This window comes from Saccopteryx leptura, chromosome 2 (genome assembly GCF_036850995.1).
Source record: "Saccopteryx leptura isolate mSacLep1 chromosome 2, mSacLep1_pri_phased_curated, whole genome shotgun sequence".
NCBI classification, from domain to species: Eukaryota; Metazoa; Chordata; class Mammalia; order Chiroptera; family Emballonuridae; genus Saccopteryx; species Saccopteryx leptura.
Window position 1 is genome coordinate 186,716,615 of NC_089504.1, and position 14,048 is coordinate 186,730,662.

The 14,048-nt window shown below is 45.9% G+C and overlaps 1 protein-coding gene across 2 annotated transcripts in view; it reads left to right on the forward strand.

Moving 5' to 3' along the window:
- Nucleotides 1–4,655, forward strand: part of RASSF3 (Ras association domain family member 3) — a 122,047-nt gene extending 117,392 nt beyond the window's left edge. For both annotated transcript variants that reach the window (XM_066369836.1, XM_066369837.1), the window contains exon 5: nucleotides 1,654–4,655. In XM_066369836.1, coding sequence (XP_066225933.1) covers nucleotides 1,654–1,803 — 150 coding nt within the window. In that variant the 3' untranslated portion in view covers nucleotides 1,804–4,655. The remainder of the gene's footprint in view (nucleotides 1–1,653) is intronic.
- The last annotated feature ends 9,393 nt before the right edge of the window (nucleotides 4,656–14,048 follow it).

Consider the following 14,048-nt stretch of genomic DNA (forward strand, 5'->3'; position numbering starts at 1 on the left):
TCTTAGAGAAAGTGGCATTATGCTGAGACTTGACTGAGTAGGAGTTCACCAGGCAGAGGAGGGGAGGACATGTGCAAAGCCATTTGGGATAGTGGGGGGGGGGGGTGTATATTAGAAAGGACAGGGTCTTTCACACTTAGCAGAAACAACCACAGGAAGCCACTGAATGATTCTAAGCAGGGAAGGGTTTTTACAAAGAGTACAGTTGTGTCCCCCCTAATCTATGGAGGATACGTTTTAAGACTCTCAGTGGATGACTGAAACCATAGGTCAGGGGTCCCCAAACTTTTTACACAGGGGGCCAGTTCACTGTCCCTCAGACTGTTGGAGGGCCGGACTAAAACGGGAACAAATATAATATTTAAAATAAGGAACAAGTAAATTTAAATCAACAAACTGATCAGTATTTCAGTGAGAACTATGTTCCTCTCACTGACCACCAATGAAAGAGGTTCCCCTTCTGGAAGTGCGGCGGGGGCTGGATAAATGGCCTCAGGGGGCCGCAGTTTGGGGATCCCTGCCATAGGTAGTACCAAGCCCTTATCTCTTTTTTTTTAATTTATTCATTTTAGAAAGGAGAGGGAGAGAGAGAGAGAGAAGGGGGGGAGGAGCTGGAAGCATCAACTCCCATATGTGCCTTGACCAGGCAAGCCCAGGGTTTCGAACCGGCGACCTCAGCACTTCCAGGTCGATGCTTTATCCACTGCGCCACCACAGGTCAGGCCAAGCCCTTTTCTCTTGAAGCACTTGACAGCTTCTTTGTCATATCTGAATTGCCAGCAGCGCTACTCTTGTGCTTTAAGTAAAGTAAGGGTTACTTGAACACCAGCACTGCAATATTGGAACACTCGATCTGATAACCGAGATACTGTGACTAATGGGTAGGGAGCATATACAGCACAGAGACACCAGACAAAGGGACAGTTCACGGCCTGGGAGCGATGGAGTGGATGGCTCAAGATTTCATCATGCTACTCAATAGCGTGCAATTTAAAACTTAAGAATCATTTATCTCTGGAATTTTCTATTTAATGTTTTTGGACTGGTTGACTGGGGTAACTGAAACCATAGAAAGGAAATTGTGGATAAGGGGAGGGGACTTCTGTGTTCAGGCTGGTTATTTGGGGAATGGATTGGGCAGCTGGAATGGGGAGGCGAGCTAGGACGTCTAGGGTAGGGGAAGATGGTGGTGGCTAGCTCCAGGGGGGCAGTTGAGATGGAGGGAAGCACGCAGATGGATGAATGATTTAAAACGGAAATGATTAAGTTGATTGTGGGAGGTGAGAAAGAAGACAAGTGATATCAGTGGTGACTCCAAGCAGAGGGAAGAGGCGGAGGAAGTGTGGAGTTGTTTCTAATGCTTCTGGGGGTCAGGTCTGGAGTGAACATATCTGATGGGATGTGGAGGTCCTGCTTTAGTGAGAACCTTTTGGGGAAATAGTGGGAGGAGGGGAGCAGCCGAGGAGGGGGTGTGACGGTGAGGCCAGGGACATGGCTCTTGGACCCCAGAGCCCAGGCCCGGGCTGGGAGTGCCGGGAGGGAGGGAAGAAGGGAGGGAGGGAGGCCAACCTGCTCCCTGTGCTGCTGGGTGGCCTTCCCCAGTCCTGGCAGAAGGAAACACCTGGCATTTTTCTTTTCTGCCTTTTCTCACAGTGGGAAGCCTTCAGCCTTCCCGAACTGCAGAATTTCCTGCGCATCTTGGACAAGGAAGAAGATGAGCAGCTGCAGAACCTGCAGAAGCGCTACACGGCCTACAGACAGAAGCTGGAGGAAGCCCTCCGCCAGGTGTGGAAGCCCAATTAGCGGCCGGGCTCCGGCCACTCACAGACGGTGCGGGCCCGCAGACGAAGCAGCAGCAAGTGTCTCTTCTCAGAGGGCCTTTTCTGGCCCAGTGATGCGAGGGTCTTACCCCTGCTCTCTAGATGTAGTGTCCCCCCGCCCCCCACGCGCCTCCTGCACCTGCGCAGCTCCTGTCGGACTGCGGGCAAGCTGTGCCTCTGGAGCGTTTCCAGAGTGCTCCGAAGCACGGACTCTGGGTTTCCTTCTCTTACTTTCTTTCAATTATTTTAATTATGTGATGATGATGTTAAGCTTAAGGATGTTGTGTAAATGATTTTTTATAAGCTTAACAAGGAATCCATCTGAATACTTGTTGTATGTCAAAACTACCTGTCTGGATTTTGTTTTTGTTTTTGTTTTTTTTAAATATCAGAGGGAACAGCCATGTGAATTGAAGGCACAGGAAGCTGGTAACTCTGAGGTGTTTGTGAAGGATTTTGGAGGAGCTTGACATTTCAAGAAAGTAAAGGGAAAGTTGGAAGGAGGCTTGAGCAGAGGCGGGGGAAGTGCTGAGGGACATGGATCGGGTGATGATGAGTCGATGGTGGAGAGAGAAAGGTGTATTTGTTTGTAAAGGCGTTAAAAAAAGCATTCAGTTTTGAGGTGTCAGACCCACTGTAGGATTTCTCGATTTCTTGGTGGGTAAAAATGTGGAAACAGAGCCAAAGAAAGTAGGAGCTAGACCAAAAAGAGGGGTTTGTCATTGCAGCCCACGGGAGAGGCAACCAGGGGACACTTCCAGAGCAGGGCAGGGCAGGGCGGCTCTCGGGATCTGCGTCCTGGCATGAAGGCCAGTGTAGCCTCTCTGGACAGGTGGAGCAGGGTCTGTTGGCTAACTCCTGTGAAGTTACAGGTTTTCCCTGAGGTTGTTTTCAAAGCTGAAAAGGATTCTGGGTAGGGTCCTCCTGATTGTTAGCTGGGAGGCTTGTCAAGTGAAGAGCTCAATGCATACTTGTGTGACAATCTCCCCCTCTAGTTCCCTTCTCCTTCCCTGCCCTTCCCCTCCCTTTTTTTCCTTCCTGCTCCCTTCTCTCATAAATTGAAGTTGTTCATGCCTAATGGAGAACAGGGGTATGGATGGAAGACCTGATACAATCAGACCCTCGGTTCCAAAGGAGGACTTGACTGTAAGGAAGGAGGGCAGCAAGAAAGGGAAGCAGGTTCACCCCGAGCTGACCGTGAGCAGGGGCCCTTCTCAGAGACATTTTAACAAAACTGTGTGTTCCTACCAACCAAAGAAATGCATGTGCAATAGAAGCCTTCCTGAAAGCAGGTTCAATGAGCTCTGCTTACCTATGCAGCAGTTAATTTGAAAACAGTGGGGAAAGTGTGCTCGTGGCTTTAGAGGGGGGGGATTTACAGTCTGGTTTTTGTCTAGATACTTTGTTTATAAATTCCCAAGGAATTGTTAACACTTTGGTGACAACTAATGGGTTCTTTGTGAAATTCCAAGGTGCTTCAGCTCCTGGCTTTTAAATGAACTGTGCCTTTTATTGCTTTTGTTTCCCTCTTGGTGGCTCTTCTGTCAGAGATCACCCATGCTGTCGGAAGCAGATGGAGTGTTGGTAACGCTGTGCCACACGTGTCACTGAGACAGTCATACCTTCCTAAGCTTTTTAAGGAGAGTCGGAGGGAAAACAAAAAAATAGAACTAGCTATAAAATATGTATGGCATAGCTTGTTTAATTTTGCATGTAACTTCTTTTTAGTGCCTCGGTGAGGTTTTAGTATCATTGTCATCCAACACTTGATTGTTCAGGGAATGCCTTCATGGTTTTTTATACTGGTTTTACTGTTTAGACTATGGCTTGGGTTAGAGTATAGTGTTATCCACCACCTGGCCTTTTAATTACCCATCCCAATAAGCTTATATTTTGTGAAGCATTTGTTTTTCAGATGAAGACACTGTTAGAACCTAACATAGTAGCTGATAGGTATTTGTGAAAAAATTTTTTTTTTTACTTGAAGTAGATTGTCTAAAATAGGCACCCTCACCTGTTAGTATCCAAAACTCTGTTAATTGTCGTGTGCACTACAAATTGCAATTCGGACAATTTACTGTATTGAAATTCTGTCAGCTCATGGTTCTTGAAGGCTGATGTCCTTTCCTGAACACTGGTTACTGCAGCAGCATGTTAATGTGTAAAAGAAGGGACCCTATGGCCACTGGGTTTTAAAAATCTTGTGCAAATTCCTATGTTAAATTAAACTAAGCTTTGCTGTAATACTGTTTTCTCTTCAAGATGTGATGGTACAGGAATGATGTTATGTGAAGGGGTAAGTATTGCAGGGGAGCATTTTAAATCACAGTCGTAAAAAGTTATATTTATAATTTTTTTTTTTTGTATTTTTCTGAAGTTGGAAACGGGGAGACAGTCAGACAGACTCCCGCATGCGCCCGACCGGGATCCACCTGGCACGCCCACCAGGGGGCGATACTCTGCCCATCTGGGACATTGCTCTGTTGCATCCAGAGCCATTCTAGCGCCTGAGGCAGAGGCCATAGAGCCATCCCCAGCGCCCAGGCCAACTTTGCTCCAATGGAGCCTCACTGTGGGAGGGGAAGAGAGAGACAGAGAGGAAGGAGAGGGGGAGGGGTGGAGAAGCAGATGGGCGCTTCTCCAGTGTGCCCTGACCAGGAATCGAACCCAGGACTCCTGCACACCAGGCTGATGCTCTACCACTGAGCCAACCAGCCAGGGCCAGTATTTATAATTTTGATGAATTTAAGTTTATTTTTATAGGGAAGATTTTTCTTCCCTGAAATTGTTTTTGGAATGGCAATTTGTTTCCATTATTAAAAATTAATGTTGTTAGTCGATGTCTATGTGTTTTTATTTATGACACTCCACCAAGTAAAAATAAGGTCACAGGAATGGGATAAATTTCTTTTCTTTTTCTTTTTTTAAAAGACTTTATTTATTCAATTTTCAGAGAGGGGAGAGAGAGAGAGAGAGAGAGAAGGGGAGGAGCAGGAAGCATCAACTCCCATATGTGTCTTGACCAGGCAAGCCCAGGGTTTCGAACCAGCGACTCAGCGTTCCAGGTTGACACTTTATCCCACTGTGCCACCATAGGTCAGGCAGGGATAAATTTCTATTACAGATACATAGAGATCCATGCTAGAATGTGGCAACTTTTATTAGGTTTGAAGGGGGGCACATTTGTTTTTTTCAGATGTCATTTTTTTTCCTTTGCCTTAGCCTTTGGGGAAAATAACCCTAGCCGAATGTCTGCCCATATAATACATTCCTGAAACAGTTTTGTTGAGATATACATACATTCAAAGTATATAAAGCAGGGGTCCCCAAACTTTTTACACAGGGGGCCAGTTCACTGTCCCTCAGACCTTTGGAGGGCCGGACCATAAAAAAACTATGAACAAATCCCTATGCACACTGCACATATCTTATTTTAAACTAAAAAAACAAAACGGGAACAAATACAATATTTAAAATAAAGAACAAGTAAATTTAAATTAACAAACTGACCAGTATTTCAATGAGAACTATGCTCCTCTCACTGACCACCAATGAAAGAGGTGCCCCTTCCGGAAGTGCGGCGGGGGCCGGATAAATGGCCTCAGGGGGCCACATGCAGCCCACGGGCCTTAGTTTGGGGACCCCTGCCTTAGCCTTTGGGGAAAATAACCCTAGCAGAATGCCCATATAATACATTCCTGAAACAGTTTTGTTAGATATGCATACATTCAAAGTATATAAAGCATGTGAACAGTTGAAAGAATTGTTATAAAATGGGACACCCTGTGGCTACTACTGGAATAGAACATTGTAGGTTCCTTAGAAATCTTCACCCTCTATCCCCCATTCTCAGACAAGGTCTGCCATCCTGGAACAGCACTTTCAACATAAAAGTATTTGTAGGTTTATTGTCCGTGTGACTGCTTTACGTGGGTGGGAGGGATTGGTGGTCACTGGTGGTAACTGACTGGGTTTACTCCCCACCCTCAACTCCCCCTATAGTCCACTCTGGTCTGGCCTCCAGGCCTGCTGTAACAGATCAGTGGTTTTACTACTGCACTGCCCCCCTAGTGGCACTGATGAAATAGCAAGGCTGCACTGAGGGGTGAGGAGGAAACATTTCAAATACTGTTGCAGCTTCACAAGTGAAAAGACCGTGGTAGAAAAGGATGGCTCTATACAGAGTTCCTTTTCCACTGAAATATCCAGAGGAATCTAATTTGGGAGATCAGCCTTGGTTATAATCCAGGGTACAGGGGGATGTTTTGAAATGTTTATTTCTTAACCCTTTGTGTAGTGAGTATTTTTCATATTTGCTGACCCCTGGGAGTAAGGGTTTTTTTTCCCCCTCAAGAACTGAAATTCCAGTTTTATTAACTTAAAATCATGTTATTTTTTGTTGTTTTTGTTTTTGTTTAATATATGTGATGCTTTTCCCTTTTGTTGATGACCTTTCAAATATATTTTTCTTTCATACAAAAGTTGATTTTTTTTTTAATTTATTTATTTTTTACAGAGACAGAGAGTGAGTCAGAGAGAGGGATAGACAGGGACAGACAGACAGGAACGGAGAGATGAGAAGCATCAATCATTAGTTTTTCATTGTGCACTGCAACACCTTAGTTGTTCATTGATTGCCTTCTCATATGTGCCTTGACCACGGGCCTTCAGCAGACCGAGTAACCCCTTGCTGGAGCCAGTGACCTTGGGTTCAAGCTGGTGGGTTTTTTGCTCAAACCAGATGATCCCGCGCTCAAGCTGGCGACCTCGGGGTCTCGAACCTGGGTCTTCTGCATCCTAGTCCGATGCTCTATTCACTGCGCCACTGCCTGGTCAGGCTAAAATCATGTTGCTTGATAACCAATATTTGGAAACAAGAAGAACATACATTTGCTTGTTTTTAATGTTGCCTTACACATGTACGATCATACTCTGGATAGTCAGAAGGTACGAGGACATACATGGATGTTAGTACTACTCAAAGGGTTAAGGCAGCGGTTCTCAACCTGTGGGTTAAGGGGAATTAACTTCCTGCCATAAGTTTCTTGTCAGAATTTGTCACTGGTTGCTGACTTATTTAAATTAGTATTCCTATGTTACAGAATCAGTTCTCAAGAATTGTATACTGTGTTTGGGAATCTTGTATGTCCAATGATACCAATTAGGGGTTTTGTGTTTTTGAAAGAAGAGGGCAGCCCTGGCTGGTTGGCTCAGTGGTAGAGCATTGGCCTGGCATAAGGGTATCCTGGGTTCAATTCAGGGCACATAGGAGAAGTTCCCATCTGCCTCTCCACCTCTCCCCCTATCACTTCTCTCTTTCTATTCCCCTCCTGCAGGCATAGCTCAATTGGAGCAAGTTGGCCGTGGACGCTGAGGATGGCTCCATGGCTTTGGCCGTAAGCGCTAAGAAGAGTTTAGTTGTTAAGCAATGGAGTAACGCCCCAGATGGGCAGAGCATTGCTCCCTAGTGGGTTTGCCGGGTGGATCCTGGTCAGGGCACATTCGGGAGTCTGTCTCTGCTGCCCCCTCCTCTCACTAAATGAAAGAAAAAGAAAATGCCGTGAACCAGTGCGGCTAGTAATTACAGGTCCTGAGTGAGAACGATGCACAATGAAGAAAATAAACTTAAAGAGAAATAGGTTGAGATCCAGAGGCCTCTGCAAGCTGATGGCAAGAACAGAGCAAAACAGCCCCCAGTTTGCTTTATTATAGCCATATGCAAATAAGGAAGTCTTTGATACAAAGTCACACATCTGAGGCAAAAAAAGGAATTCTCTTAAAGCATAAACAGGAGTCCTCCCCACCCTGAATAATTGAAATCAACCAACATCTGAACAAACAAAGGCTGAGAGGAAGGGCATGTAAATTGCTCTGGCAGCTTAAGCAAGCAAGTGAAGTGGGGGGTTGGGATGAGTGCAAATACTCAGCTTCCTAGCCAATATAGAAGTGTGGAAGTGTGGGGGGAGAACTTAGCCTTTTGCTAAGCCTGGAACTACAAGAGCTTTGCTACTTGTAGTCTCCCACAAGAAAAGAAGAAGGAAAGGCTACAATATGCAAACGAAGTGCTTACCATGTGCCAGGCATCACTCTAAAAAACCCACTATGTATTAACTCACTTCTGCCCCCTTATCCCCATTTTGCAGGTAAGGAAAGAGACTCACCTTGCAGTCTAGCAGCTTGCCTGTGGCCCCTCTGAGGAGTGCAGGGCTGGGTCCTGGCAGCCGAGCTCTGTCTCTCTGTCTTATTTGCTGTGAGCATATGTCAGCTTTTCAATTAAACTGCCTGTTTAGAGCCTTTCCGGTTGCCTCTGATGAGCAGGTCATCTGAAAGCAGGCCTCTTTCGGTGTGGTTGGGATTTATGAGAAGTGAAAGGAAGACATCAGAATGCTTTTTCATCCCTTTTTTGTTGTTGTTCATTTAGCATTCCCTTTAAGTGATTATATACTAAGTTACATAGAGTGAAACACCTGCCTGTGTTTTAGGACAGGTAAGGAAACCAGGGTTCTTACTGCAGTGGTGAGCAAGAGGACTCCCTGGAGCCCTGGAGTTCAGGTTCCTGAGGAGCCCCCACCCCGACACCTGCAAAGCTGGAGTTTTCCTCTCCCTCTAGAACGGTCCTCTTTAAAGGAACACAGGCAACTAAGTTTTTAAAGTCTTTAAAGTAAACACTTGTCTGGTGTGAATCATTACTTGCTTAACCAAGTGTGCAAGAGAGCAGCTTTGTGTAAGGATTGATGAGATGGGCAGGGAGAGGAGACTAGGAAGCAAGTACTGCAGAGTTTTGGTTTCGTTTCGTTTGGCAAATGTTCCTCTTTAATTCTACAAGGTGAGAATGGCAAGGTAGAGGACAGACCTTTTTGATCTTAATAGTTTCCAAAGACACTTGTGATTCTCAGGTTTGACTGAGGTACCAGTTGGCAGCGGCTGGACGCCAAAAGCTGCTCTTCCATTTTCAAGAAAAGTGAGTATTGGAATTTTAAATTTTTTTTTTTAATTCATTTTAGAGAGGAGAGAGAGAGACAGAGAGGAGAGAGAGACAGGGGGGAGGAGCTGGAAGCATCAACTCCCATATGTGCCTTGACCAGGCAAGCCCAGGGTTTCAAACCGGCGACCTCAGCATTTCCAGGTCGATGCTTTATCCACTGCACCACCACAGGTCAGGGCAAGTATTGGAATTTTAAAACACAAACATAAACCTTCAGGGCTCAGACGGGGTTCTGGCGTTGTTTTGGGAGGGAGTTCAGTTTACCAGGATGGTTCATTTTTACCTTTCTAAATTATGAGTCTTACCTTTAATGAGCCTTGGAGCTTGCATGGCACAGATCTGGGGGCACCTGCACCCTCCCCTCACTTAATCTACCCTTTATAGGTATGTGGGACTAATTAAACACTGAGTGGTTCCCTTCTCTTTGAAGTAGAGTTGTAGAGGGCTTTCTGATTTTCAAGCGTCATAAATTTTGCACAGGCGTTCTGGGGCAGCCAAACGTCGCGTCCTGCCAAATCTCAGAATCCTCCAGTTACTACAATGGTAGGCGGGAGGCCGCAGCTCCTATTCCAGTCTTTGAATCCGAACTAGAAATGGTTGTCTTCATAGTTTGTTCAAACTGGCAAACATTTCAAATGTTTCTTCTTGCATGTGTGTTCTCAAGGAGAATGTTCAAAGTCCATGATTTTTAGGTAAAACCGAGCATGTCTTCTAATGCCCTACTGATAAAAGATGCTTGTCTGAGAGAACCCAGGGGCAGCTATAGAAATCAGGGAATTGGGTCTCAGCCCTCAGAAAAGTTCAAGTTCCTTTGCCTTGTTACCAACCAAACTTTGTAAGGGAGCCTGCATGTGCTGGGGAAGGGAGCGAGCGCGTGGAGGATGACCAGCTCGTGTGGAGGGCGGTGGCTGAGGCCATGAGCAATGTTTCTGTCCCCTCTCACCGCGTGGTCCCCTTCCAGTTTGCTCTTAAAGATTTTCTTCTTTTGCAGGTAAGCTAATTGATCCAGTGGTCTCATGAAAAGTTATCTGTTATGAAGCTGGCAGTTGGGAAAGGGCAGTGTTTAGATCTGTTGGGAGAGATTTTAGGACAAAATGAGGTCCTTGCATTGAAATGTTTCCTTTAAAAAAACCTTTTGATTTGTGCAAAAAGGTGGTGAATTCTGCATCTTCCTAATTTTGCCTAGTTTCTGAAAAACTTGCCAAGTGACAAATGCTGACGTTACTGCTGCTACAAACTCCTTGGTTCCCTCAGGAGTTCACCATTTACAGTTATCTACAGTAGGTAGCTATAATGCATGGGATCAATAATATTTTAACAACATGTAAACTTACTTTTTCATATTATTGGAAATACAGTAGGGTTTATGCTTATTAAAATGAGAATTATTATGGTTCCTTCCTTCCCCTCTCCCTCCCTTTTTTCTTCCCAGCCAACAGCTTGGAACTAATTTGAGGAATTAGACTATCTGGTTTATTGTCAGGCTCTGTTTTATCTGTATTCATATAACTATTCTTTCTCTTTTTTATTTTTATTTTTGTATTTTCCTGAAATGAGAAGTGGGAGGCAGACAGACTCCCGCATGCGCCCGACCTGGATCCACCTGGCATGCCCACCAGGGGGCGATGCTCTGCCCATCTGAGGTGTTGCTCTGTTGCAACTAGAGTCATTCTAGTTCCTGAGGCAGAGGCCATGGAGCCATCCTCAGCACCCGGGTCAACTTTGCTCCAGTGGAGCCTTGGCTGTGGGAGGGGAAGAGAGAGAGAGAGAGAGGAAAGAGAGGGGGAAGGGTGGTGAAGCAGATGGGCACTTCTCCTGTGAGCCCTGGCCGGGAATTGAACCCGGGATTTCCACACGCCTGGTCGATGCTCTCCCGCTGAGCCAATTGGCCAGGGCCCTTTTTTTTCTTTTTTAACCTTTCATTTTATATGTTTGTTTTGTTCATTGCACAAATAGAAACTTGAACAGAAAACCAAGTGTTTTTATTTCTGTCATTCAAAAGATACTCATAAATCACCCTGAGGATGTTAAGTCATGGAAACCAGAGAGAGAGAGAGAGTGTGTGTGTGTGTGTGTGTGTGTGTGTAAGTAATGCAAACTGGTTAAAAGTTGGGGACCAAAAAGCCAACAGGGTTTTTGCAGTTTAGATTTTGGGGGGACAGAGGTGTGGGGAATTGGCTGTAAGCTGACAGTCTGTCCAACCCCCCATTTCACTTGCCTGATTAAGTTGTAAAAGGTTAAGCCCTTCCTCACCTCCATGTTAGCTGATACTCATCCTACCCTCCATGTCCTCCAGAGAGACTGGAGGCAAGTTTCTTTTATCCTGTTTTGTGAAGTTAAGATGTTATGTATTGTGAGGTTTTCTGCACTTGGTAAAAATTCTTGGGTTGCCTTAGAAACGTGATTAGAGATCTCATTAATTTCATAATGGCTCACTTTGTCCTATAAATAAAGCAAGATGCGGTTTTTGAATGCTCAGTTTCTGCCACCAGCTTTGCAGAGCCCTCTGAACCCATTCTTTAATTCTTTAAGCGTATTTTCTTAATTCCACGGCGTTCCCACTCAGGACTTGGAGTTACTAATCGCGCTGGTTTGCGACAGTTAAGTGTCTTTGGGGAGTTTAGGAGGTGAGAAGGCTTCTTGCAGGAACTGCATTAGACCTGAGTTGTAAGGATGAGTAGGAGTTGCCAAGAGCACTTTATAACATACATGAAAACTCCCCTGATGAGGACTGGTTCCTGGAGGCCCTTTGGCAGTATATCAGTGTTTCTCTTGCTGTTTTTCTTCCATTATGAGTAAAGAACTGTAGGGCTAAATAATTGTCCCTAGGATTAGAGTTTATCTTTGGCAAGAGCAGAGTTAAAACTTACAATGGCAGCCTGACCTGTGGTGGCACCGTGGATAAAGTGTCGACCTGAACACTGAGGTCGTGGGTTCGAAACCCTGGGCTTGCCTGGTCAAGGCACATATGGGAGTTGATGCTTCTTGCTCCTCCCTCCTTCTTTCTCTCTCTCTCTCCTCTCTAAAATGAATTAAATCTAAAAACAAAAAACCAAAACTTACAATGGCAGTTGTTGTGGATCAAACCCAACCTTTTTTTCCTGTAACATAATTGCTTACCTCACAGGGCTGATATGAGGACCAAATAAGATGGCGAATGTGAAGGTGCTTTTTACACCGTAAGGCCTGGTACAGTGTGAGGTGGGTTTGTTTTCCAAGTTCTTGTTCCTCCAGGGGTGTTAATGGCTGCTGTGCCATTGGGCCAAAGTGGTGACACTAACATTCAGCTGGAAGCATCACCTAGCAGTGGTCGGCAAACTCATTAGTCAACAGAGCCAAATATCAACATTACAATGATGGAAATTTCTTTTGAGAGCCAAATGTTGTTTTTTTTTTGTTTTGTTTTGTTTTTTTTTTAATTTTTATTTATTTATTTATTTTTTACAGAGACAGAGAGAGAGTCAGAGGGAGGGATAGACAGGGACAGACAGACAGGAACGGAGAGAGATGAGAAGCATCAATCATTAGTTTTTCATTGCGCATTGCAACACCTTAGTTGTTCATTGATTGCTTTCTCATACGTGCCTTGACCGCGGGCCTTCAGCAGACCGAGTAACCCCTTGCTGGAGCCAGCGACCTTGGGTTCAAGCTGGTGGTCTTTTCCTTAAACCAGATGAGCCCGCGCTCAAGCTGGCGTCCTTGGGGTCTCGAACCTGGGTCCTCTACATCCCAGTCCGACGCTCTATCCACTGCGCCACCGCCTGGTCAGGCTGAGAGCCAAATGTTTTAAACTTAAACTATATAGGTAGGTACATTCCTTATTGAGGTAGTGCCTGCACGTGGTATTTTGTGGAAGAGCCACATTCAAGGGGCCAAAGAGCCGCATGTGGCTCACGAGCCGCGGTTTACTGACCAGGGCCCTAGGGTGCAGTTTCCATGAGGGGCATTTTTCTAAGCTGAAACTATGTTTTTTTAAACTTAGGCTTAGAGAAGGAAATGGAGTTAAAAGCAAAACACACATGATTCTAGGGTGATTGGTAGCTCAGGAAATATGTGTTTACTGCCTTCCCTGGGGTCCCCATAAATACCATGGCAGAATGTTGTCTTTCTTCTCTGACAAGTTAGAGCTACGTGCGCAGAGCAGTGGGGACTAAGGGTTGCCCGTGCTGTCCTGTCACTGAGGTGAGCGATGCTGAGACCTGCACACCCAAGGACTGTGTGTAGGTACCACCTGGGGGCCTTCACCCTTGTTTCTGCTCAATGTTGTCATGCGTGTGTCTCCTCCCCATAGATAGAATCTTTAGCTCACTTAGCATCTCTCCCAGCTGCAGGGCACATCTGTGGGAGTAAACATGGCATAGACCTGTCTGGAAATAGTCATTTGTGCAGCTTCCAGTTGGGAAAGGGCTCCTCTGCGAGCAGACCCTGAGCTGCCTCTTCCTGAAGTCAGGGATTTGCTTCTCCACCCCCCCCCCCCCTCCTTCCTCTCTGTCTCTCTCTTCCCCTCCCGCAGCCAAGGCTCCATTGGAGCAAAGATGGCCCGGGTGCTGGGGATGGCTCCTTGGCCTCTGCCCCAGGCGCTAGAATGGCTCTGGTCATGGCAGAGCGACGCCCCGGAGGGGCAGAGCATCGCCCCCTGGTGGGCAGAGCGTCGCCCCTGGTGGGCGTGCCGGGTGGATCCCGGTCGGGCGCATGCGGGAGTCTGTCCGACTGTCTCTCCCCGTTTCCAGCTTCAGAAAAATACAAAAAAAAAAAAGAGTGTAATGTACATAGACTCCTCCACCCCCTTTGGAGATAAGCTGAGCCTTTACCACCAGACAGCTTTGCCCTGGTCCTGATACCTACAATTGGATAGGTTTCGACAAAAGGCTTGCCTGGGTTTTGCTCTTGGTAAATCAGCTTTGGTCATTGTACTAGTCCTGTATTGCTACATAACAAATTACTCCAAAATAAGCAGCTTAAAATATTAACATTTAATATATCACGTGGTTTCTGTGGGTCAGTAGTTTGGAGCAGGTTAGTTGATGGTTCTCGTGTGTGTGTGTGTGTGTGTGTGTGTGTGGTCTCTCATGAGTTAAGATGTTGGCTGGGGCCTGACTAGGTGGTGGCACAGTGGATAAGAGCATCAGACTGGGATGCGGAGGACCCAGGTTCGAGACCCTGAGGTTGCCAGCTTGAGCGTGGGCTCATCTGGTTTGAACAAAAGCTTGCCAGCTTGGACTCAAGGTCACTGGCTCGAGCAA